Here is a 24679-nt window from a genome sequence, read left to right as displayed (position 1 = left end):
GGTCTCTAGCAGCATTGAAAGATCCTGCAGTTTACGGCCTCCTCCTGGTGCTCATAGCTCCTGTGCTGCTCCTGCACTAGATCCTGGGATGCTTCCAAGGAGTTTGGATTGCTGCTGGAGCTGCTGTGCCACCAGGTTTCCCGAGAGGACCAATGGATATTGTGATGACAGATTGCTTCAGAGCCCTTGCATTGTTCATGTCAGAAATAAGTTTTATTTCTTTCCAAACACAGAATACTACCTGCAGCCATGAAAACCCCACTGCACTTCCCCACCCCCAAACCCCCAATCATAACTGACTAATCCAGCCTTGCCAAACATCACAACAATACATTTCAGCGGAAGGAGAAATCTTTCCATGTGGTACATGATAGAATTAATCTCTGCCCTCCAGTTCTAGTTAGCCAAGGAAGAGAATTATGGTGACCAAGTTATATATTAGCCCTAATTCAGTGAGATATTTTCAACTTTGTCCTTAAAATGCATAATAATTCCTACTTATGACTTAAAACCTACACAGAAGCTACAAGGGGCTGCACTCTGTCTCCCCAAACTGGGGACTACAGTCATAAACTAGGAACTTAGAATAAATAATCTGAACATCCCTAAGTTTGTCTCTACAAGGCAAGCAAATCAAGGTCCTAATACTAATGTGCAACCACTTTAATGTGCACATGGTCTTCTGACATTAAGATATTTTTTACAAAATCTATTTATACATGTGCATGAATAACATGGACTTGAAGGATGCTGCAGCAGCAGGACCTGCCACAACCACGCACCTCTTGCATTCACCCAACAGCTTCAACAAATGGTCCAGAAGCCACTCAAAATAACTGCACTAAAACTACTCAAGATCCAACAAATCTCCTGAGGTCAGGTCGCAAGCAAGAGGCACCATCAGCAGGGCAAAGTATGGAGGACAGTGGTTGGCCAACTCAACTGGTCCCGGCTCTCCTCTCTTGCCTCTTTTGGTACCCAGCAGGTGACCCCTGAGGGAATTTTGGTTTATTCTGCTGTTCGGGCCACTTTTCCTTTTGAAATCTTTTCTTCTGAATGGTCACGTTTTACCTTTATTTCCATGGGGTCATCTGCATCATCTACAGCAAGAAATAAAGAAGGATTACAGTTTGCAAAGTCTTCGCGGACCTCAGTCAGGTTAAGATACAAAGTGCTTCTGTTCATAGGCAACAAGAATAATGAAATCCCAGGATGGTTTGGGTTGGAAGGGGCCTTAAAGCTCATTTCATTCCACTCCACACCTTCCAGACTGTTCCAAGTCCCATCCTACTCCTTAGCCCTTACTCTATTCCAGTATCTGCTCCCCTGTATGAGCTAGTTTTCATACTGAGATGGGCATTGGGATAACACTTGGAGTCAGGGACTCTCAAAATTTTGGCTTTCCCAACATTCAGTCCCTGGTACCACAGGGCTGCTGGAAGAACTGCCAGCATACAGTGGTTATATCTGTACTATTCCAGTGTGCAACATCATGGACACATTAATAGGTATCCATTCCAAGGTTTGGAAAAATTAATTCCATCAGATTAGAGGGGTGAAGGAAAGAACAGTTAAGGTTCCCCTCAGCTGCTGCATGTTGGTTTTCTATAATATAGAGAGGCTGTTGTGGCCCACTCTTAAATAGAAAGGTATTTTGTCACCTAAATTCCATTATGGAGCCAGGCTGGGAGAACTGGGAATGTTCAGCCTGGAGAAGAGAAGGCTTCCAGGGAGACCTGACAGACCCTTCCTAAAGGGGCTCCAAGAGAGCTGGAGAGGGACATGGGACAAGGGCCTGGAGGGACAGAACAAATGGGAATGGCTTCCCATTGCTAGAGGGCAGAGTTAGGTGTGATACTGGGATGAAATTCTTCCCTGTGAGGTTGTTGAGGCCCTGGCAGAGGCTGCCCAGAGAAGCTGTGGCTGCACCTGGATCCCTAGAAGTGTCCAAGGCCAGGTTGGACAGGGTTTGGAAAAACATGGGATAGTGCAAGGTGTTCCTGCCCACGGCAGGGCGTGGAAACTGGATGAGCTTTAAAGTCCTTTTCCACCCAAACCAGGCTGAGATTCCATGTTTTACTGTGAAGGATTCCTCTGAGCTCAGCACAGGCCCTGGGACTTCAATTTTAAGAGCACAGGTACCATAAGTGACCCATCTGTGTGACTGGAAATACCTAATTAATTAAGTACTTCAGGCTTGGCACAGTTGGAGTGTTCTAGCCTTACCTGATAACTACCTGTTTGTTATCCACAGGGTTAAGCAATGCAGAAAACCATGCCAAAGGGTAAATTTCTTGGAACAACTCAACTCTCCAGAGCTTTATGCTCAGTGGGCATCTCAATTTCTGCTACGGCATAAGGCAGATCATGGTACCAAGGACAAGTAAGAATGTTCTGGTTTACAAGAGGCATGGGCAGAGCTGCAGAGATTTCTGCACCTTGGAGACACACTCAGCCAGCCTGGGGCTGGGGGGGTCAGGGCAGGGGGAGAAGATCTGGTTTTGGGAAGGCATTTCTACAGCAGGCAGGAGGATGCTCCAAGGGGACAGGGAAGGAAGAAAAGGCTCACACTCTTGTTCTCGCACTTGAGACAGCATTTTAACAGTAAGCAGAAGAGTTGCTCATGATGTTAGTATCCAACATGGAAAAGCATCCTGGAAAAGCACCCAAAGCCGAGCCCCAGAGCCCAGGTTCCTGAGGACAGTCTGTGTGTCACAGCACAGGGAATGTGGGTGCTGCAGCATCTCTCACCTCTCGTGAGCTGGACTGTTTTGTGCTGCTCTTCTCTGACCTGTTTCATCAACTGCAGGTTGTGGTCACTGGCTTCCTTGTGGTTCACCATGGGGAAGGGGTAATCCTGACCTGGTAATGTGGAGACAGAACCTTTACCACACTCGGCAAAGACATTTTCCCTGGATTTGGAATACTTCCAGCTTTTCTTAAATGGAAGTGTCTAATCCTTGCCATCAAAGAGAAGAGCTCCCACTTTGACCTAAGAGCCTTCAGAGATGTGTTAGACCAGGAGTAAAACCACAAGATATTCTGATATTATTTAAAGCAGTCAAGCATCCAAGACAAATAAATTTAAAGGCAAAAGTATGGAGTGATCCAAGAGTTTTAGGACATAAAGTTGAAGCAAAAATATGTACTGTGAAATGAGACTCCTATAAAAAAATGTTAATGGAGAATGAACAGAAGGAAGGCTGTTGGATTCATCCATTTTCAGAAGATAAATGGCTTATGTTGGAAGCGTGATGCTTCCATCTCATACACATTTATTTTGGATAGTTAGCAGCAGAAAAATCCTTAGCAAGGAATGTGAATTAATTACCTATGATACATCCTGCTTGCTTCTGCTCCTCTTCAGATGCTGTCCAGGGCTCATAGATGTACTTGGAGGGAAAGTTCTTTAGTATGGGCAAGTATTTCCTAAAAATAGGGATAATAGGGGGGTTTATAATCCTGCAGGTAAACATTCATTCAGAGAAGTGTAAGCCAACCTGTGCCATGTTAATATTGAGATTACAATCTGTGGGAAAGTTCTGATTAATTGTCCACAAAAAAGTCGGGTTTATGTTCTCAAATCTCCATAGGTGGTATCTTCCAAAAGTTAACTTCACAGCATAGAATAAATGGGGTGATTTAAACAGTACTTCGGTTTTGATTTCCTCCAAAGTATGTTTTTAACATTTTCACTGACATTTCACCCTAAACATTAATAAAATTTAAAAACAAACTAATCTTAAAAAATTATTGCAGAATGGCAAAGTAATTTTTTGTCCCACTCTGTGAGGTACCTCAGCAAAGGCTTCTCCTTGGCAATACCCAAATCTAGACAGGATGCAAGGAAGAGATGTGGGGAAATTGAGCTGTGCTGGGGGTTGGGTTTTCTTCCCTTTTCTTTCCTCTGCTCGTGGTATTTTTTCCCATTGTGTTGTTAAGTAGCACTGATGGCTGTGTGCTTGAGACTGCAGGAAGGGGGAACTCCTCTGATTTTTGGGAGCTTCTCTGGGAGGGACAGAGACACCACGGGATTAGAAGCAGGTAAAGGACGGGGGCAGTTGCGGATCTCTCGCTCAATCTGGGCTTCGGAGGACGGTGGGACCCGCAGCCTGGGAAAAGGAATTCGCTGCCACGGCCACAACCCAGCTGGGAGCTGCTTTTCTTCTGCTGCTGGGCCCCGCACCCCTGTGCGCTACCGGGACGTCCAGCAGTTCCAGCTCCTGCCGCAGATCTTGACACATCTCGCCCACCACGCGGGGATTTTTCACTCATTCCTGTTGTTCCAGCCTAGCGTTTCTCAGAGTCCTGGGGGGGCACCGGGACTGACTACCGCAGGGTTTGTGGAGCAAAGCCTCTCCTCCATCCCTCCCCGTCTGGGCCCAGCCGCCATTGCCGCGCGCTCGCCACGCCGCCCCACAGCGCCCCCTGCAGCCCCGCGGGGATCACTGCACCTGCCCCGCCCGCCGGGAGCCAGCAGCGCCCCTGCTGGCCGTGCCCGGAACTGCACCAGAGGGGAAAGCGCCGCAGCCCCAAGGCTGGGACTGGGCTCCTGCTCTGTTATTGCTGATGCTGCAGTCGTTGTTGTTTGTTTGCCTTGTTATGCATACTAGTAAAGAACTGCTATTCCTAATCTCATATATTTTTGCCTGAGAGCCCCTTAAGTTCAAAATTATAATAATTTGGAGGGAGGGGCTTCACATTCTCCATTACAAGGGAGGCTCCCACCTTCCTTAGCAGACACCTGCCTTTCAAACCAAGACAAGCTGTTTGCTCAACACTAACACAGTGAGCCCAGTGCTTTGAGAAAGTCCATCAGCACATTATGGAGAGACAAAAAAATGAGACTCTGAAGCAAAGAGGACTTAGAGTGGAAAATAAAACCCATGTGTGTGCAACTTAAGAATGGCAGGGTTAGGTTGGATATTGGGATATTCCTCCCTGTGAGGGTGGTAAGGCCCTGGCACAGGTTGCCCAGAGAAGCTATGGCTGTCCCATCCCTGCAACTGTCCAAGGCCAGGCTTGGAGAAGCCTTAGGATAGTGGAAAGTGTCCCTGCCCATGGCAGGGAGTGGAACTGGATGAGGTTTAAGCTCCCTTCCAAGCATATCCCAGAATTCTATGAAAAGCAAGAAAAAAAGTGCAGACTGGAGCAGGGAAGCTGTGGGAAGTTCTTCTCAAATCCTTTGGAAAGAGGAGCCAGCCTAGTGATCAAACATGGTGCTGGACACAACAAGTGCTCACAAATGAACACAAGCCCTGCTCAGCCATCACTTGGAATAACAGATATCTCTCTGCTTCTCCATGCCTCAGTTTCCCCAAGTGTTCAATAAAACCATTGCTATGAGTCCTGTTTACCAGCTGTGTGTGTTTGAAACTGATCCAGTTCCTGCTGTTCCTTCTCAAGAGGAGCTTGAGAAGCTCTCAGGAGGTGGTGGGGTGGGTGTCCCCTGACCTGATGTAGTCGCCTTGGGGGTCTGTGCGCTTCCCGAAGCGGACAGGGCAGAAGATCCGTGTGTACTGGTGGAAGAAGGCGCTGGCTGACAGCCACATCCAGTTCCCAGCGTTGATGCTGTAGTCAGCATCTAAAAGCAGCTCTTCAAACACCTGCACATCAGGGATGGGAAGAGAAAAAGCCCTGAAATGGCTATATAGCAAAAACTAGACAAAAGCAGACTGGGAGGTTGCTACTGGAAGCACAGCACTGTGGGGCCAGGGCTGCCTCCTCACAGGCACACTAGGAATGCTCTCCATAGACAGAAGACAGAGCAACCCAAAAACTCTGGGTTTGGAACCTGCTAGAGACTGAGCACGTCTCCACCAGTATCCTCGTTCTCCAAAAATCATGAGGATTTGGGGAAGGGAATGAACCCTCACCACTGCACTGAGTGACAAAGAAAGATATTCCATAAAGCCTGAGATCCACAGGAAGGGGCAGAACCAAACCCTGCTCTGCAGAACTGTCCACTGCTAGACTCAGGCTGTGCAGGGTTTCTCGGGGCTAGGCAGAACAGAGGAAAATAAAAGCCAGCAGTGAACCTTCATTCCCTCTTCCCAGCTGATCCAAAGGTCCCCTCGTGTCAGGAAGCAGGCGACAGCGTGCCGAGCCAGGTGATGGATCCAGCCTTCCTGGCGCAGCTGGGTCATAATGGCATCGATCCATGGGAACCCTGTCTGTGCCTGCAGCAGAACAGGAACATCAGCTCTCCCCCATACACTGCTTTCACAGAATTACAGACAGGTTTGGGTGGGAAGGGACATTAAAGCCCATTCCACCCCCTGCCATGGGCAGGGACACTTCCACTAGCTCAGGTTGCTCCAAGCCCCATCCAACCTGGCCTTGGACACTTCCAGGGATCCAGAGGCAGCCACAGCTGCTCTGGGAAACCTAGGCCAGGGGCTCACCACCCTCACAGGGAAGAACTTCGTCCCAGTATCCCATCTAACACTGCCCTCTGTCAGCTGGAAGCCATTCCCCTTGTCCTGTCACTCCACTCCTTGTCTCAAGTCCCTCTCCAGCTCCCCTGGAGCCCCTTTAGGCACTGGAAGGGTCTCTAAGGTCTCCCTGGAGCCTTCTTTTCTCCAGGCTCAACATTCCCAGCTCTCACAGCCTGTCACACCACTGCAAGATGCATTCAAACTGCCAGCAGGGACAGATCAAGGGAAGAGGAAAGCTCCAAGCTCCAATGCAGCTGCTGTGGCCATGAACCTCATTACCGTTTTCCATTTGTGGAGCCTCTCTGCATCCTTGTACCAGCAGATCTGGAGGCAGATGGGGTTCCCAGCCATCTGGGTGAAGTTGGGCGTTGCTGATGCTACTGTATAGAAGAATTCCCTCCACAACAGCTGCCCTTGGAGCGACACTGGAGGCAGAGAGTGATGCTTTGCCTGCAAAAGACACAAGGTGACAGCTTCAGTTCATACATATCATTGCAGCTTCACTCATTTTCTGAGTGTCAGGCCTATAAAATAAAGATTAATCTGACTAAAATACTAGTTTCAAGGCACTTTAGTGTTCAAGTCAAGGAAATCAAATATCTGAGGCAATGCTGTCTGGGCCAAAGCAAAAGCAAACTGCCAGACTTCAGTGTTACCTCAAACATACTCCATCTACCTTCCAAAACTGTGTCACACTGGGATTTCTTACACCAAGCATATGTTTATTAATGTGTTAACTTAATTCAGGTGGCTCAGCCATGTCTCAAATGATAATCTTAAGATGGAGGTAAAGGAGGTTGGTTTTCTTGGGCTGGTTTAAAGCTCACTTTTTCTTAAGAATCAAACAAGATTTCAGAAAGTGGTTTTCATTTATGCAACAATTAAAATTTGTCTAAGATAAAATCAGTTGATTTCCAGAAACAAAACTGTATAAACCAATCAGAAAATTCCCTTAACCACCAGACAGACAAACTAAATCCATGAAATTTAGGAAGGTTTTCCTGGACTTCCCTGCTGATCCTAGGTCTGCTGGCTCCCTATTCATAGAACCATGATTTGGGTTGGAAGGGACATTAAAGCCCATTTCACTCTACCCCCTGCCATGGGCAGGGACACCTTCCACTAGCCCAGGTTGCTCCAAGCCCCATCCAACCTGGCCTTGGACACTTCCAGGGACGGGACAGCCACAGCTTCTCTGGGGACCATGTGCCAGGGCCTCACCACCCTCATAGGAAAGAATTTCTTCCCAACATCTAATCCAAATCTGCTCTCTTTCAGTTTGAAGCCATTCCCTATTGCCCTGTCGCTACAGTTCCTGATGAAAACATGAATTTAGAATATTAATATCCTGTTTCTAAAACTTAATTGGGAAGAGCTGCAGACATTCTGTGGCTGTTTCACAGAACATGAAGCCACTCCACAGATTTCATGGGACACTGTGAGAAGACACTAACAAAGCAGCATTTTTTGATACACCAAGTCTCTACCAAGATGATCCGAGTGTTAAATCCTGCCTCCCATGCCAGACTTGTCACAGTTTTGGATTTGCTTACTTAGGACCAATTATTGGCTTACCTGAGCATAAATGTTTGACAACCTATAAAAAAATGTCCGAACTGACAGACAGCCCATACTGAAATATGGGCTCAAGCCTGTGGTGCTTGGAAGCAGCGAGTTTGGGATTGTCCTTGGTTTAGTAAAACTTGTTACCCAGCCCTGAAATGAAAACAGAAATTTGGGTTCAGGCAGCACAAGATGACACACGGCCAGTAATAAACAGAGGAAAGCTCTTGGAACTGGCTTAACTATCAGAGGGGCTTGTTTGATGTCATGCCTGGAAAACACTCCCACTTCCCAGAAATCAAGGAGAACAAAACCCGAGCCCAAGCTGCCACCCTCCTCCAAGCCAAGCTGGGCACTGATCTCAGCCTGGGTTCCATCAGGGCTGACCTGGTCAGTCAAGTGTTGCTCCAGGCGCTGCAGCCCTTCAGTCTCCCCTCCTCTCCAAGGGGAAAGGCTCTCTGGGGAAATCTTCAAATCCACAGGGAGAGGCACCCTGTAACATTCAGCCAGGCCCGGGTCAGGGGCCTTACATCTCCTGAGGTGAGAGAGAAAACTCTTTGAAAGGAACAACAGGAGCCAGAAGATAGAGGCAGTCCCTGTCGATGCACATACCAAGTATCATCTATCACAGTCCAACCAGAGCACAGAGAATGAAAGCACAGTGAGAAATCCCAGGCTGTACTCTCCTGGGGGAGAAGAGTTCATCCTGCAATTGCTCCAGGGAATTCTAGCCAGAACTGGGGAAGAACAGTCCCACCAAGTTACAGCGCTCAGAGCAGTCAGCTGCACCCCCAGCTCAGACCCCTTTCAGTTCCCATGCCCTACACCGGCTCAGAGGCAGCTCCTCTCCAGTTCCTCCCAGCTGTCACATCCATCCCTAGGAGGGAACCAAGAGCCTCCTCAGACCCTAAACACAATTATGGTGCTGCCTCCAAATGCCACTCCAGCTCCTCTGAGTGCCTCTGAGGAGAGGTCACTCTGGAGCCACACAATCCCAGACTGGTTTGGGTTGGAAGGGACATTAAAGCCCATCCAGTTCCCCCTCCTGCCATGGGTAGGGTCACCTTCCCCAGGTTGCTCCAAGCCCCGGCCAACCTGGCCTTGGACACTTCCAGGCATGGGGCAGCCACAGCTTCTCTGGACAATCTGTGCTAGGGCCTCACTACTGCAGAATTTCTTCCCAACATCTAATCTAAACCTTCTCTCTTTCAGTTTCATAGGGAAGGAAGCAGGAGAGGGAAAAGAGGCAGGAGAGCTGGGCCACCCCAGCTACTCATTCTTAACCAAGCTGGGGCCCCCAAGCCCACACCCCTCAGCAGCCCCCCCCCCATCTCCTCAGCCTCAGTTGCTGAAGCTTCCCAAGGCCTCTGCTCCCCATATGGCTGGAAGAGCATCGGTTTGGTTTTTCTTCCATGCCATAAAACACAGATGAAGAGGCCCAAGGAAGTGCTGATGACACAGACACTTCTCACAACCCGTGAATTAACTCAGACATCAAAAGATCTTTGTACTTACCTGGACAAACCTGAGCTCAGCCCTGCTGCAGACACCTACAGAGGTGGGGCCAGTGCAGCTCTCAGAGCATTGACATAGCTCAGGCCTGCTGGGAAGCATGTGAACCTCTTATCTCTCATCAGCATTAATTTTAAAAGTCCAAACGAACAAATCAGGCAAGAAAGGGGGAAAAAAAGAACAGTGCTAGAAAAAAATACAGGAACTTATATATTCCAGTACTTAAATAAGTCTCGTTATCAGACTGTCTCAGGACAACATTCAGGAAGTAACACGATTCCCCCAAAATGGGAAGATCCAAGTCTGGGTTGGTGGCACTGAGCTGAGGCCATGCAGGAGGCACCTGATGTTGAATCCCAAGCACCTGCAGTCCCATTCCAGCTCTCTCCTGCTCGTCTTACCTCCCTTTGAATCACTAACCTCATGGAGAGCTAAACACAAGACATCCTTGACTCTGAGCTACTTCTCAAGTCCTGGGAGACAAGGGCTCAGTCTCTCTTCCCATATAGCAGAGGGGAGCAGAGATTTAAAGCCAGGAGGGAACAGTAGGATCATTCCATCGAACTTCCTGCATAAAACAAGCTATTGTGGTTCATCTAATTCCTGTCCAAAATCTTGAGAGGAATGCAGAGCATGCCTTTGAGTTAATTCCCCAGGCTTTCCTCTGCAGGAGTTTGACATCTCTTAAAAGCTTTTCTCAAGGTGTGTCTTAGGTTACAAGATATGGCTGGGGCTGTGTATCCTATTGCCATCTGTTGGAGGTGGGGCAGTTATCCTCTGGTCATTGGGCCACGTATTAAAACCAGGTGGGGCAGTTTTCTTTGTATCTTCACACTCTCCCTCTGGGGAGATCTCTTCTGTTCATGGCCATTGAGTGCCCCTGCATGGCTGATAAAATTATATCATCCCACTGGGAGATGTTCCACCCAGGGGAGGAGCCAAGCATTCCTACCTGGGTACAATCTGAGGTTTGGACCAGCACAGTCAGCCCTTTCCCACTGCATTGCCAGAGGAGCAGCTTCTGCTGCCCTGCATTGCCAGAGGGAGCCCAGGCCCATCTGCAGCAGCCCTGGAGCTGCAGAGGAAAACTCCCCCCTTGTGCAGGATCCCTGCTCCAGCAGAGCCACAGCTGGCACTGCAGGAGGGCTGAGCCCCCATGGGATGGGGCTGTGCCACCTCCTGACACACAGGGTGTCAGGTCATATTCTGACTCTGTCAGTGTGTTGGTTGTTTTTTGGGGTTTTTTTACTATTTTATTTGTATTTTAAATTTTCCTAGTAAAGAACTGCTATTCCTATTCCCATATCTTTGCCTGAGAGCCTCATAATTTCAAAATTATAATAATTTGGAGGGAGGGGGTTTACATTTTCCCTTTCAAGGGAGGTTCCTGCCTTCTTTAGCAGACACCTGTCTTTTCAAAGCAAGACAAAGTGCTTTGCAAAAGCTTAAGACTTTTATGGAATCATAGAATCATTAAGGTTGGAAAAAACCTTTAAGTCATTGAATCCAACCATTACTCTGTGAGGTGTCCCACATGGTGAGAAATCTGCACAAATACAAAAAGAGATGAGTATCAGACCATTCTGCCATCAGTTACATCCCCTGTATATAGAATCAATAACCTTCCATGCACAGAAATAAAACAAGAAAACATCTAAAATGCCTCATTATCATTTGGGCCTGGCTCTTCTTTTCAGCAGAGAAAGAGGACCAGCGATTCCTGCTCACAGGCTGGTACTTACTGGAAGTCTTCAGCTGTGAGGTTTCGGACAGGCACCTCAGGGTCACCAAGCAAAGACAGAATGTGAAGGAACCTCTTGTAAGTTAATGGGGGACTCCCACCATTTAGGTCCAAAATCCTTAAAAAAAAACCAAAACAACAAGATCTCTTCTCACATAACAGAAACCAAGGAAGAAGCTGGAACTGCCAGTGGACAGGAAGGTGACATCACAGGCTGTAACAACTCCATTAGTGCAACTGAACGTAGAAATTACAGATTTTACAAGTGAAACTCCCCTGGGTGAGTGTACATCTATCCCAAGAGCAGTTTCTCAGGACCTAAGACAACAAAACCGGGATCAGGATTCCAGCCATGGCCTCACCTGCACAGCCACATACAGCCAGGACACACAGGGCAGGGCATGGGACACCTCTGGAGTCACAAAATATAGGTTCAGGGCAGTAAATAACTGTCCTCTCAGAGCAATGACCTGTGCAAACAGCTTGAATTCAAGACAGCAAGTTACACATGTCCATTCATTTACATAATTTAGGGGTTTTGCAAAATTGGAGTGTTAGGGCTGGTTTAGTTATTACTGCTTTCCTTCTTAATAATTTCAATATCTTCAGTCATTCAACACTGAGTAACAGCTTGGATCCAAGTGTATTCAAACACCAGTGAAAGCTGACTTGAAAGAGTTTGAAAAAATCTGACACCAAAAACTCTTACCATATTCAATAGAACTTTTACAAGTCCTACTAAAGGTGTTAGAGAATTTCTTCCACTCTGTTTAAAAGAGTAAGTTTTTAGGTGAATTAAACTGCCCAAAAGGAAAAAGTTAAGCAGCTGTTTGGGCTGAAATTCTAAAACCTGTGCACAATCTCTTCTGTTTCTTCCAAGGGAGCAACAAAGTTCTCCCAGCAAACAGCACCACGTTCACCTCAGACAGCTCAATTTCCTCCAAAGGAAAAACCAAGACACTTGGCCTCTCCTCTTCTAAAATGACCTCCCCGGAGACACTTGTGGGTTTGGGGCAGTCACGTACCGCTGGGTATTGTACAGGCTGTGGCTCACCAGGGAGAGCACCTCAAAGCCCAGCTCTGCCCCCAGGCGCTGGATGTTGGCCTCCATCTCCTTGTAAAACGGCTCCATCTCTGCATCCAGTGTCACTTGAGTGATATTCCACTTCTGGATGTGATCCCTAAGAACGAGCTCATACTCCCCTTGAATAACCAGCAAGCAGGAGCCCAGCTTGCCCAAGTTTTTGTGGAGATCCTCAAGGGACTGGAGCAGGAAATTCCAGCGCAGGGCCCCGATATGCATGGAGGAGGTCAGGAATGCTCTGTCCAGGATGTACACGGGGTACAGAGCCTCTGAGGACTCCAGGGCAGCCAGCAGCACTGGGTTGTCGTGGAGCCGGAGCTCCTTCCGGAAAAGGTGAATGGTGCGATGCAGCATCCTGGCTACAAGAGGAAGGGAACCCTTGGCTTCCAGGATACCAAATCCCTATAAAGAACAAGATCAATTAACAATTAGAAATAGAGCTCCAAAAAATCCTCTGCAGTTTTTAGAACAAACTTCTTGCTTTGATAAGTTTTCATGAGAGAGATATGCAGGAACAAGACCAAACCTCTCCTCTGACCCCATCATTCAGCAGCAGAATCACTACCCAGCTCCACAGAGAACGGCCTCTGCCCCAAATGAGTCAATCAAATCCTTAAATTAAATCCCTCAATGAAATCACATCCCAATAACACTCATCAGAAGGAAGGAATCAAAACAGTTGGAGCTGCCAGAGCTCCATTTAATGCACAAACACTTTTTAACCCCACAGATGTAGCTGTCAGCAAATCTTCTGGAAGTCATCAGCTGATTTCAAGGAGGTCCTCTGAGCAATCAGCTCATCAGAGACCTGGTGCAATACTCCGTCTGTCAGGCGATTTTAGGAGACATCTGAACTTATGGATTTCACAGAATCCCAGACTAGTTTGGGTTGGAAGGGACATTAAAGCCCATCCAGTTCTACCTCCTGCCATAGGCAGGGACACCTTCTTCTGTCCCAGGTTGCTCCAAGCACCATCCAACCTGGCCTTGGACACTTCCAGGCATGGGGCAGCCACAGGTGCTATGGGCAACCTGGGCCAGAGCCTCACCACCCTCACAGGGAAGAATTTCTTCCAATATCCCATCTCATCCTGCCCTCCGGCAGTGGGAAACCATTCCCCCTTGTCTTGTTCCCCCAGATCCTTGTCCCAAGTCCCTCTCTAGTTCTCTTGAAGCCCCTTTAGGCACTGGAAGGGGCTCTGAAATCTCCCCTTTTCTTTTCTAAGCTGGGCATCCCCAGCTCTCCCAGCCTGCCTCCAGAGCAGAGCTGGGTGTGATAATGACACAAAACTACTCTTGATTTATACATTTATTCCCCTTTGAGCCACTTCAGCTGAGTTCAGAGGGTTAGCAGGAGTGCTGACCTTGCATCTGAGGCCGAAGCATCTCAGGGTACAGTTTGGAAAGCAGCTCCCAAGCTCTGGCTGCCCTGTTCAGGACAATGGACACAGCAGATGCCAGGAAGCAAAGAAGGAGCCCAGCTGACACCTTGCCTGCACCAAACCCAGCAGCACCTCTTAAACTCACTTTCCCATATAAAATTAGGAAAGTTCAACACCCACCTCCCAGGTGAGTTCCTACCTGATGCTAATTTCCAGCCTTACCCCCAAAGGAGATTTGAGATTAGCAAACAACCAAATGACAACCCCTAATCCAGCTCAGCACTTCCAGCCAAACAGCTCCATTCACCCCCTCACAATGGCTGCACCAGGCAACTCAGCCCTTGCCCCTGCTCAACCCACATCCAGCAGCTTTTCCATAAATCTGATTTGCTCCATTCCCAAACACATGCACCAGCAGCACCCAGACAGGCCCATTTTGTTACAACTCCCCAGTAAGGCCCCAAACTCACAAGCAAAGGGTGCAGCCCAGTGCAGGGCTGGCTGGGCTGTGTGGTGTGCTCTGCGGTGTGCTCTGCCCTGCACCCACTTCCTGGGAGAACTGGAAAAACAAGGTGACTCTTGCTGCTCAGGGGAGCACCCAGATGGCATTTCTGGGTACTAAACCATGCAAAGTGTGCTGGAAGAGTCCCCTGCATCCTATGCATCAGCTAGGCTCACTGAGGGACTGCCCCAGTCAGGGGCTCCAAGGCCCCCACAGCCTTACAGCCTTTGGGGCTGTCCCAAGCCCTGTGGCCCCACATGGTCTGCAAGGTCACCCCAAATCCAGGGCCCTGCAGCCCCCTGATATCTGTGGGATCACACTCACCTCCATGCCCCTTCATCTCACACGCCTGGGACTGCTCTGAGCCCAGTGCCCCACACAGCCCATGGGATGGCCCCAAGATTCGTCCCTAGGCAGGACACATCCCTTCCAGTGATGGCATCCTTCTAGGAGCAGTGGGGAGCAGGACCACGCAACAACACGGATTGGGCACAGGGCAGGCGGGCCTCAGGCCAGGGCCTGGGTGGGCTGTAGGGTCTGGGAAAACAGCAGCTCTGGGGATGCCACTAAAGGGGACTGGGGGAATCAGAGCTGGGAGGACAAGGATTTCATTAAAACAGGCTGGGAGGAGCAGAGGCTCCATTAAAATGGGCTGAAGCTCACTGGGGAGGGTGGGAGCCCCTACTGGATGGGAAAGAATAGGGAGGGGGATCACTTGTGCAGGCCATGGGTGGCGTCAGAAAGAAACTGAGCTCTTGGACACTCCTGTTGTGTCACAAGGAAAGGAAAGATGCTCTGGAATGTTGGAGAAGGCAGAGCAGGTGCTGTCTGTCATTGACATCATGTTGAGATTTATCCACTGTTACTCTTCCACCTCTCCATGAACGAGCAGCTCGAGTCTGTTCACCCGTCGAGTCTGTTCACTCCCCGTCATATCCAGATCACATCTGCTCCCCAAAAATCAACCAGGCAGGCAGAAAATACACCTCACACAGGATTCATCCCTGTACTTTGGGACAAGTACACCACAACAGAAAGCACAGAAATCTAGGCCTTACCTTGAGGGTTGCACAGCTGATGCTCCAGGGTCTTTACAACATATCACCCCAAAAAGAGGTCACATGGTCACTGATCCCAGCTCTCCTGCTGCTGAGCATTTCTCTCCACAGGCAGGAATGTGCTGGAGGGATGCAAAAGCTGTCAGTGGCACTATCCAAAACCCACTGTGCTGCCCCTGTTCCTACAGGCATCCAGAAATGAGTTGCCCAGTTTTAAACACCAGTAAATACCACAAATATCTGCACTGATGTGGATTCTGCATCAAAGATGGTCTAAGCCACACAAGCCTTTGTGTAATTCCCAAGAGTGAAGGAGGAGGATTGCAGGCAGCTCCTCTCTGGTCCCACTGGCCCTTGGAGCTGGCAGAGCCAGATGGGGCAGGGACAGACCAAGGCCTAAGGAACTGGGAAGAGAAATTTTTAACAGTTTAATTTCCTCTGTGGGACACTCTCCATTGTCAAATGCTCCTTTACTATACTTTGGCTGCTTCAGAGGCAGTAGTGAAACAGATAAACGGTTTATCTGGAGAGATCAGCCTTACACCTGCTCTCTCAAACCACAGTCTGGGCTTGGGAAGTGGAATAACGATCACCATTAAGTTGTTTAATGTTATTCTGATTTGACAGGCTCGAGAACAATTCTTAATTGGGATCTAAGAATTAATTTTTTGCATAAATCTGGGTCCATAATCCCACTCTCCACACTGAGCCAGACCTGAGGCTACTGTTGATTCCAACCTCTAGGTTCTTTCCCTGTTTGAATACTTCAGGTGATAAATACGGTGCTGGATACAGCTTTGATGCAAGAAAATGGCATATTGAGTCAGAGGAGGAAATAAGTCCCAAACACATCGAAGTGTAGGGGCTTGACTGGGGCTTCTCCGCCAACGGGTCGAGAACCACACCCGAGAGTCTCTACCCGTGGGGGATGGGGCGGAGGGAGGACGGGCTGAGGCCCCAGGACCCGCTGCCCGGGCCCCTCAGACGGACGGGGAAGTGGCGAGGAGGCAACGGGGGAGGGCGGCCCCTGCGCCAGCCCCGCAGCAGCTGGGGGCGAACGGGCCAGCCTGGACTCCCACCGCCTCCCCGGGGGGCTCCCTGAGCCCGCCTTTACCTCCTTCCCCGCGGCCTGTGGTGGCGGCGGGCACGGCAGCGGTTCCTCGCCCTACGGGGTCGGTTACACAACACCGGCTGGGACAGGTAGGTTATGTAAGGACCGCTCCCAGCGAAGCCCTGCCCGCTGTCCGCGGAGGTTTAACGCGGTTCAGGGTGGGAGGGTCCCAGGGCTGGAGCATCCTAGAGCCGGGGATCCGGGGGGGGATCCGGGGGGGGGATCCCGGTTGGTCCCGGAGCTCCTTCGGCCCCGCCCCCGCCTCCCCACCACAACCTCAGGCCACACCCCGCGCGCGCACTTTAATGAGGGCGGGGCTTGGGTTCCCGCCCGCAGCGCTCGCCCAATGGCAGCGCTCCAATTCAATTGAGGGGGCGGGGCTGAGCGCCAGGACAGCTCAATCAGCGCCCGAACGGCGGCCCGGGAGGTGGGCTGCCTGCCAGGAGCCCGCCCATTGCCAGGCGATAGCGGAAGTCTGGCTCCCGCCGCGCGCCGCCTCACGGTCTGTGCGGCGGGAGCCCGGGGATTGGTCAGTGTGGGGGAAACTTAATTAGTTAGAGTGAGGCGGTAATTAGTAAGCAGAGAGGGTGGAGGTCGTTCCGAAGGGATTATGTGGGGGATCTTGGAGGGGTGAAGCTGTGGGTGGCCGTTCCCATCCTTGGGGAGTGGGGACTGGGAAGGGGGGCGCACCTCTTGTCCGTGTGGGGGGTAATTAGGCTGAGGGGTATTTAGTTAGGGCTGATGGAGGCGGATGGAACGCTCCTTCAGTGGGATAGTCAGGCTGGAGGTGTAGTGAAATTGAGGGGTGCTCGGGTGAGCGAGTCTGTGGGGTGTTTATGGTGCCTGAGGGAAAGGATAATCCCTAGAGGGGGCAGTTAGGCCTCGGGGGGTGTCCCCCATCCTCAGGGTGAGTGGTTAGGGCTGTGGTGGGTAATCGAGCCAGGTTCCTCTCAGGGTGTGCCCATGTCCCTGTCTGCGGGGACTGAGGGGCAGACCACTCCTTTGGGAGTGTCAGGAGCATTGCTGTGCTAGGGGGAGGCCCATCCTTGAAGCAGCTTTCAGGTCTCCCCCTGCACAGGAAGGGGAGATGGAGCCTTTGAGTAGGAAGGGGCATTGGTGGATGGCCCCAGCAGGGCAGTGGGTACCTTAACCATGTGGTGCCAGGGCAGATGTTACAGTCCCATAAGGGGTTTGGAGCCTGGTTATGGCCTCCCAGTTTATTAGGGTTTGTTAAACCCCAGAGTTTATTAGACTCAGCTGGGGACTGAGGGGATGGGATGGACTATAAGGGGTCTCATGCCCCTGCCCCAGCTGGGTGCAAGAGCAGCTCCAGGAACTGGCTCAGCCTCTCTGTGACTCTGATATCACATCAGGCTAACAGCTCAAAACCCAGGTCCTTAACCAAAAAAAAATCTCAATTTAAAGTGCTGTTTTTAAAAATCCAGGTTTGTCAGAAACAGAATTTGGTCTCAGAGCTCCAGCACCATGCAGAGAGCTTCACGGCTGGCAAGGGAGCTCTCGCTCCTGGCTACGGAGCCACCTCCGGGCATCACTTGCTGGCAGAACGGGCAGCTGGATGACCTACGGGCACGTACGTACCCCGGGGGTTCCCAAAGGTGGGGATGGGCTGCAGTTTGCTGCTAGGTCTGTGATGCTTTGGGCTTTAAAGGCTGTGTTGAAATGTGAGATTGTAGTTTCCTTTAAACATAGCTCGGCCTGTGCTTTGGCTGGTCTACCCTTAGTTTTGATTGCTGGGGGTGGAACTGGTCTTACATAAGAAGACATTTGATGACATTTTTTATTCCTGGATTCTCCCTAGTGAGGGAAGTGAGGCCCTGGCACAGGTTGCCCAGAGAAGCTATGGCTGTCCCATCCCTGGGAGTATCCAGGTTAGATGAGGCTTGGAGCAACCTGGAATAATGGAAGGGGTTCCTGGAACTGGGTGGTCTTTAAGGTCCCGCCCAAACCTTAACATTCTGTGATTCTGTCACCTGAACAGCTCTGTAACTGTGGGAGGCACGTGGGGACTGCTGGACAAGATGATCTTGAACGTCCCTTCCAACCCAAACCATATCGTAATTCTGATTTTAAATGTAATTCTTGTATTTTCATCTTGCTCTTAAAGAAATTTTAGGAGGTGTGGACACACCATATGAGAAAGGAATATTCAACCTGGAAATCATAGTTCCTGAAAGGTAGGTGGGCAATAGACTCTAGCTAGCTCAATTAAGGAGCTCTCCCCTGTGAGGGTGGGCAGGCCCTGGCACAGCTTGCCCAGAGCACCTGTGGCTGCCCCATCCCTGGAAATGTCCAAGGCCAGTTTGGATGGGGCTTGGAGCAACCTGGGCTAGTGGAAGGTTCCTGCCCATGGCCGGGGGTAGAGTGAAATGTGCTTTAAGATTCCTTCTAATGTAAACCAGACTGATTCTCTGATTAAATAGTTGGTATAGTCCTGCTTTAAGTATTAGTAAACTGATATAAGGTATTTGCTGTAAATACTGACATGAGTCTTCATCCTCTCAACAAGGAATTGAGACCCTCTTTTTAAGGAATGCAATTTTTATAGTAGCTGATACTTATTTTGCATTGAACATCAAAGATGTGTGATTAAAAACCTAAAAGTGCAATGATATGACTTTTGCCTCATCATACTGTCTCAAAGCTTTCTGGAAAGAGCTTGTTCATCAGTACAAAGTTTCTTATGTTCTTCCCCTTGTGGAAGGCTACCCAGGGAAGTGTTAGTCTGACACAGCTGGAAGCAGCATAGGCAGAGCACTGCCTCTGAAGATTTTTGAGGAAGGGTGTCATGTAGGCTGGGAGGAGGAAATTATGGCATTGCTTGGGTGACAAAACAGCTGGTCCTACAGATATAACAACTTTTGTTTCTTAATGCTTATCCCTTCAGGTACCCGTTTGAGCCGCCAAAGATTCGCTTCCTGACCCCCATCTACCATCCCAACATCGACTCTGCTGGAAGGATTTGCCTGGATGTTCTTAAGTTACCACCGAAGGTAAAACAGTGCTTGGGTGTGGGTAAGTGAGCCTGGGCAGGATAATGAACTCCTTATCTGCTTCTTGTAAAAGCCTGATTGAATGTCTCTTTGCTCCTGACTTATTTACAGGGAGCAGGGAATGAAGTTTTAAGTGGCATCTTCTTTGTTTAGAGCCAGAACATGATGGTTTTTGTTCCATATAAGTTTCCAAGGCTTTAAAGATTGGAGTCAAAAGGCATTATGTCTGAAAATGAGTTGCCCCAACACAGCAGAGATGTGCAGGGTACAGCCCGTAGAATTATGGAATCTCTTGAATTGGAAGGATCATCAGGGCCACAAGCTGGATTTGCACAGGACAAGCCCAAAGTCCCACTGTGTGCCTGGGAGCTTTATCCAAATGTTCCTTGAGCTCTGGCAGCCTTGGAGCCATGACCACTGCCCTGGTTGTCAGTTGGGCTTCCTTGGAGCCTTGTATTGAGAGTGGGTCTGGTGTGTTCCATGGGGCGTTAGGTGCTGGAAGTCCCAAGGCAACTGTGAGCAGGTTGTGTTGAAGTGCTGTAGGTTCTGAGGTGTTTCTGGGCTGCCGTGTGCTGGTTTCTTTCTCCGAGCTGCTGCTCTCGTCCTGTTTCCTTACAGGGTGCATGGAGGCCTTCCCTGAACATCTCCACCCTGCTGACCTCCATCCAGCTGCTGATGGCAGAGCCCAACCCTGACGATCCTCTCATGGCCAATATTGTGAGCTCCCTCTCTCCTGGCCATGGACATGGGTGGGAGGGAGTGGGGGGCTGGACTTAGGCTCAACTTCTGCTTCACTCACTCTGGATTGACACACTTGGGGCATGGCCTGACCTGGATCAGCTGGGGCATCCCTGGGCTTCCCTGAGGCAGCTGAGGCCAGAAGAGATGGTCATGGTCTTGTCTTCAAGCCACTATCTTCAGTGCAAATGGCAGCACAAGTTCTTCAAGCAAGCTAAATGAATTTTACACTTCATGCTTGTTGCAGTTTTAGTCTGGTTTAGGAGTCCTAAAGCCAGACTTGGTCCCAGCTTCTCAGTGACATGTATTCAATCAAATCTCTGTCTTGTCTTGCTCTTCCCATTTAGTCCTCGGAGTACAAGTACAACAAGCAGCTGTTCCTGCTCAATGCCAGGGAGTGGACCGAGAAATACGCAGGGCAGCCAAGGGTAAGGCTCATGCTCTGCTCACTTGGTATGGCTCCCTCTTGGTCTACAGTCCTTTTGTCTGTTTCCCTTTCACAGTTGCTTTGTTCTTTCCTTCCTCACCTTCTGCTCTGTGTTTTGGATCTGTATTTAATTTCATGAAATTTTTTTAAGCTCATTACATTCTCTCCTTCCAATTAAATGTGCTCATTCACTAATAACTGCCAGGCTGCTCAAGGAGGAGGAGGGACAGATGGATGAACCCTTCCTAGGGATGCTGTAGCCCTGTTCTCCTTCAGCTCTGTTCCCTGCCCACCTGTGCCTGATGCCCACCTGTGCCTGATGCCCACCTGTGCCTGATGCCCACCTGTGCCTGTTCTCCACCTGCTCATCCATTCACTGACCGGTCTCCCTATTCCCTGATGGAGTTCAGCCTTCCTCCCATCATCCTTCCTCTCCTCCTGCCTCCTTTTCTCTCTGTCACCTCACCAATGAGTCTCATAAAAATAAAATCACACTTAAGCAGATCAAAGCCTCTGCCCAAAAATCAGTTACCTTTGGGCCTTCTCCCTTCCCTAGGTGCCTTTCCTCCCTTGCACCTGATTTGGGTAACAACCTTTCTGGGATGGGGATATCTTCCCTGTAGGATCCATGCTCACTGCTCCAGCTCTGAATGCATTTCCAAGTTAACTGTGGCTGTCAGGAGGGCACAGAGTGAAGCCATCCCTGCAACAACACACAGAGCCCTGGAGCAACGTGGCTCATCTATGTGTGTTCTACTGCCCTGCTCAGCCATTATCTTGCTCTCCTGTCATCCCCCTTCCTAAAAATCCCAGCAGTGGGAGCAAAATAACAAAGGCTCACTGCGTAAGAGCCAGAGTACAATTGGCTCTGACCTTGGTGGAGCACAGGGCATTCCAATGGCTGTAAAATTAAATTATTCACAACTCTTTTATTTCTTGGGCTATCACAGGCTTCCAAGCCTTTGGAAGAGAAAATCAGCCAAAGTGAAACAAGCACCAGCAGTGAATCGACCATGCAGAAAAGAAAAGGGGTTGACATCAGTAGGAAGGAGAAGAAATCCCGCCTAGATTCCTGAGGGGTTTTTGTTCTCTTTGGGCTGTCACTGTCCCCTTCCCCTCACACATATAGAAGGAAAGAGTTTGCCTTTTAGAGGCTGCACCAGCTTTGGGTTTCTGTTTCCTTGGGTGTTATTTTTTTGTGAAAAGTTCCATTATATTAATAAAATATAAAGCTTTTATTTATATCTACTTTTCCATTTTGTTGAGTGGAGGTTTTGGAATATTCAAAAGAAAAGGTGAGTTTATGTGGTGCAGCATGGTTTCTGGTAGTGGGAGAGGGCCACAGGAGTAGCTTCTGTGAGAAGCTGCAAGAAGCTTCCACCATTTCTGAAAGAGCCAGCCTCTGATGGCTCTGAAGATGGACATGCAGGGCCCAGTTAGAGAGGTTGCTAATGCCTCTGTGATGACATTTAAGAAGAAAGTCAAAACAGCACACAGGGGCAGTTTTTCTCCAGTGGTGGGGAGGCACTGCCTTGCTGGTGTGGCCTGTGGTGAGCCTTGCCTGCCTGGGCACCCCTAGCCAACCAGTGCAGACAGAAGTGCAGGGCAGTGTCTTCCCCTTCCCGATGCCCGCATGAGGAGAGGTGTTAAATGGTGCCAGCGCCGTGGCGGCCACTGCCCACGCAATGACAGCCAGGCCAACTAGCCACTAAGGGAAACGGGGCAAGCAATTCCCTGATGTGGAACCTAGATCAGGGAACCTAGGAGATCAGCTTCTCTGCACTGCAGGATCTTGCAAGAATTAGAGGGACTTCTTGGCAAGAGTACCTACAAGTAGCAGGTTTTTTTCTAGTCAGAGAAGAGGAGGAAGTGAGAACATGTGAGAGAAAACAACATGGCAGCACCAAGGTCAGTGGGGGAGGAGGTGCTGCAAGTGTCGGAGCCAAGGTTCCTGTGCAAGCCAGGGTGAGGACCATGGTGAAACTAACTGTCCCCCTGTAATGCGTGAAGTCCACAGGGGATGCAGAAATTCACTTACAGTCCATGAGAAAAGGGCTCACACTGGAGCAGGTGGATGCCAGAGAAAGCTGTAATCCAGTGGGAGACCCAAATAGAGAGAGAGGGTCCTTGCTTCCAAACTAGAGCAGCCTATCATTATAAGACTACATGCCCATGGATAAGTGAGCCACACCACAGCAGTTTTGGGAAGACTGTTTGCCTGTGGGAAGGACCACACAGCATAGCAGAGAAAAAACTCTGTTCCCTGGGCTAACAGAAGATCTCAAGTGAAAAACTGACCAAAACCTCCACACCCTGTCTCCCCACGCTGTCCATGGGAAAGAGGGAGGGGCTGGGGGAGGAAAAATGTGGTTTAAAGGCTTCTTTTAATTCTCATTCTCCTCTTCCAACTCTGTTAATAATAAATATACTTTATACCTTTAAATTTAAACCTGTTTTGCCCTTAGTGGTTTTTTTCCTCCCAGTCCTTATCTCAATTCATGAGCCCTTCATTTTTTCCCTCTCCTCTGCTCAACAGTAGCAGGAGAGGGTAAGCAAATGACTTTCAGGCCTGGCATTTGGCCAGTGTCAAACCATGACAAAAGGAAAACTGGAACCACTGCTTCAGCTTCCAGTTTCCAACTTTCAGAGACGTGGGAATAGTGCCAAGTAGTTCAGTTTCTATTTTCATGACCAACTGAGAGCAGGAGCTGAGCAACAGACAGGTCAGAAACAGCTGGTGGGAATCCTTTCTCAGGAATGGCTTAGTTTTCCATGTAATCTCAAGGGCTAAGTCATTAAACTCAAGTCTTACAACTCTGGCTCTCCAGAGCAGTCTGTTAGGTTCCAGTTGGACCATTTAGGATAACCTGGATGGTGTCTTTGCTCTGTTGTGACTCCAAGAGGTAGGCAGTGACAAGAACCAGCTCACAGCAGGTGAGGAAGAGCCCAAAGGATTCCAGGGATCTGTGAGGATGGATGTGGAAGAGCAGGATGTCAGCGATGTGATGTGCAGGGTGAAGAGTGCAAGAGGATTAGGCCAAGGAGGACAATTCTTGGTGCTTCCACAGACCCAAAGAAGAGGGCTGGCAGCAGATTGCAGTAGGAGCAAGTCAGGTGCTTGGCCTCTTGCTCTGCAGGTTCTCTGCTGGGAATTTAACCCATGTCCTGTCCTTGCTCCCAGAAAAGTGAGGCAGGCCCATCTCTGGAGCAGAGAGAGGACTCAGTGAGGTTCCCAATGCCTGGGAAGCAATGAAGCTCAGTGATGTTATGAATAAGGTGTAGTAATTGGCTCATGCCAATAAGGAGGAGTTATTAAGTATGGTGGGAAGAAGTTTTGTTAAGGTTTACAATTCTTTTGACACATACTTTTGTTGTTCCAGTTTGGTTTTGAACCGTTTTCTGTTCACACCATCACACCAGAAGCTGTTTTAATTCTAGTTACAACATCTTTTATAAATTTCTTATCCAGTCAGCTATTTCCACAAAGCTCACTAGCATCTTCATAAAACAATCATTCCTTGCTGTTTTATATGATTTTGCTGCAATACGTCTCTTTTTATCCAATCACATAACTCTACAGAAACTTATTGCTCTATCTTCTACTTTTTACTAACTCTATAACAAGTTCCATTACCAGACTTTAAAATTTTCTACTATCTTGCATAACATATTGATTCGTTTACATGAGGCACATTTCTCCTTGCATAAAATATTTTTCTGCTCAAACTACAAATCTTTATTCCTACTCTGTGTCTGTTTCACTTTTGTATTCTAAACCTTCAAACCTTCTCCAAAGTTGAACACTCTATCCATCTATCTCCAAGCTTGTATGTTCGAGGCTTTGGGAGCTCTCTGTGCTTGTATTCCCTACATCTACCCCTTTCTGTCAAACCACAAATACTCCCTTAACAGCTTTATCGAACATCTGCCAGACACATTGAAGCAAGCAAGGCACCATTATTAGCACAACTACTATGTCAATTAATATATACATGCCTATGTTTAGAAGTTGTTTCAGGCAAGGTGCGAAACTCCATCTCTTGAACAGATCATCTAACCAAGTTTTATCATCAACCTTAATTTTGGATACACCTTCTTTCAATTGCTATATGC

General features: G+C 49.0%; 2 protein-coding genes across 4 annotated transcripts; one reads left to right on the top strand and one right to left on the bottom strand.

The window, feature by feature from the left end:
• Window positions 1–648: 648 nt before the first annotated feature.
• LOC118696350 (cryptochrome-1-like) lies at window positions 649–16571 on the bottom strand. Its single transcript, XM_036398486.2, has 12 exons — window positions 16394–16571; window positions 15280–15401; window positions 12279–12739; window positions 11255–11371; window positions 8388–8535; window positions 8013–8153; window positions 6717–6887; window positions 6039–6179; window positions 5455–5606; window positions 3332–3429; window positions 2752–2862; window positions 649–1100 (listed from the first exon to the last, which is right to left on the bottom strand). Exons 3-12 carry the CDS (start codon window positions 12689–12691, stop codon window positions 1009–1011), a joined length of 1584 nt encoding a protein of 527 aa, XP_036254379.1. The 5' UTR covers window positions 12692–12739; window positions 15280–15401; window positions 16394–16571; the 3' UTR covers window positions 649–1008.
• Window positions 16460–21810, top strand: UBE2T (ubiquitin conjugating enzyme E2 T). 3 transcript variants are annotated; one of them, XM_036398489.1, is made up of 7 exons: window positions 16460–16479; window positions 17836–17981; window positions 18516–18585; window positions 19296–19401; window positions 20020–20118; window positions 20487–20567; window positions 21517–21810. In XM_036398489.1, exons 2-7 carry the CDS (start codon window positions 17876–17878, stop codon window positions 21640–21642), a joined length of 588 nt encoding a protein of 195 aa, XP_036254382.1. In that variant the 5' UTR covers window positions 16460–16479; window positions 17836–17875; the 3' UTR covers window positions 21643–21810. The 3 variants fall into 3 exon arrangements, with proteins under 3 accessions (XP_036254382.1, XP_036254381.1, XP_036254380.1); XM_036398488.1 differs by lacking the exon at window positions 16460–16479 and adding an exon at window positions 16857–16892; XM_036398487.1 differs by lacking the exon at window positions 16460–16479 and adding an exon at window positions 16864–16919.
• The last annotated feature ends 2869 nt before the right edge of the window (window positions 21811–24679 follow it).

This window comes from Molothrus ater, chromosome 25 (genome assembly GCF_012460135.2).
Source record: "Molothrus ater isolate BHLD 08-10-18 breed brown headed cowbird chromosome 25, BPBGC_Mater_1.1, whole genome shotgun sequence".
Classification (NCBI taxonomy): Eukaryota; Metazoa; Chordata; class Aves; order Passeriformes; family Icteridae; genus Molothrus; species Molothrus ater.
This window is presented reverse-complemented; position numbering and strand designations above follow the sequence as displayed.

Excerpts from the sequence above, each read along its gene's own strand:
- UBE2T (XM_036398489.1), top strand. The coding sequence starts at position 17,876 with ATGCAGAGAGCTTCACGGCTGGCAAGGGAGCTCTCGCTCCTGGCTACG. Across the intron at positions 19,402-20,019 it reads TTCTTAAGTTACCACCGAAG|GGTGCATGGAGGCCTTCCCT; the intron begins GTAAAACAGTGC and ends GTTTCCTTACAG. Across the intron at positions 20,119-20,486 it reads ATCCTCTCATGGCCAATATT|TCCTCGGAGTACAAGTACAA; the intron begins GTGAGCTCCCTC and ends CTTCCCATTTAG.
- LOC118696350 (XM_036398486.2), bottom strand. The coding sequence starts at position 12,691 with ATGCTGCATCGCACCATTCACCTTTTCCGGAAGGAGCTCCGGCTCCAC. Across the intron at positions 8,536-11,254 it reads CTCACAGCTGAAGACTTCCA|GAGATGTAAGGCCCCTGACC; the intron begins GTAAGTACCAGC and ends CTCTCACCTCAG. Across the intron at positions 5,607-6,038 it reads GCTGGGAAGAGGGAATGAAG|GTGTTTGAAGAGCTGCTTTT; the intron begins GTTCACTGCTGG and ends CCTGATGTGCAG.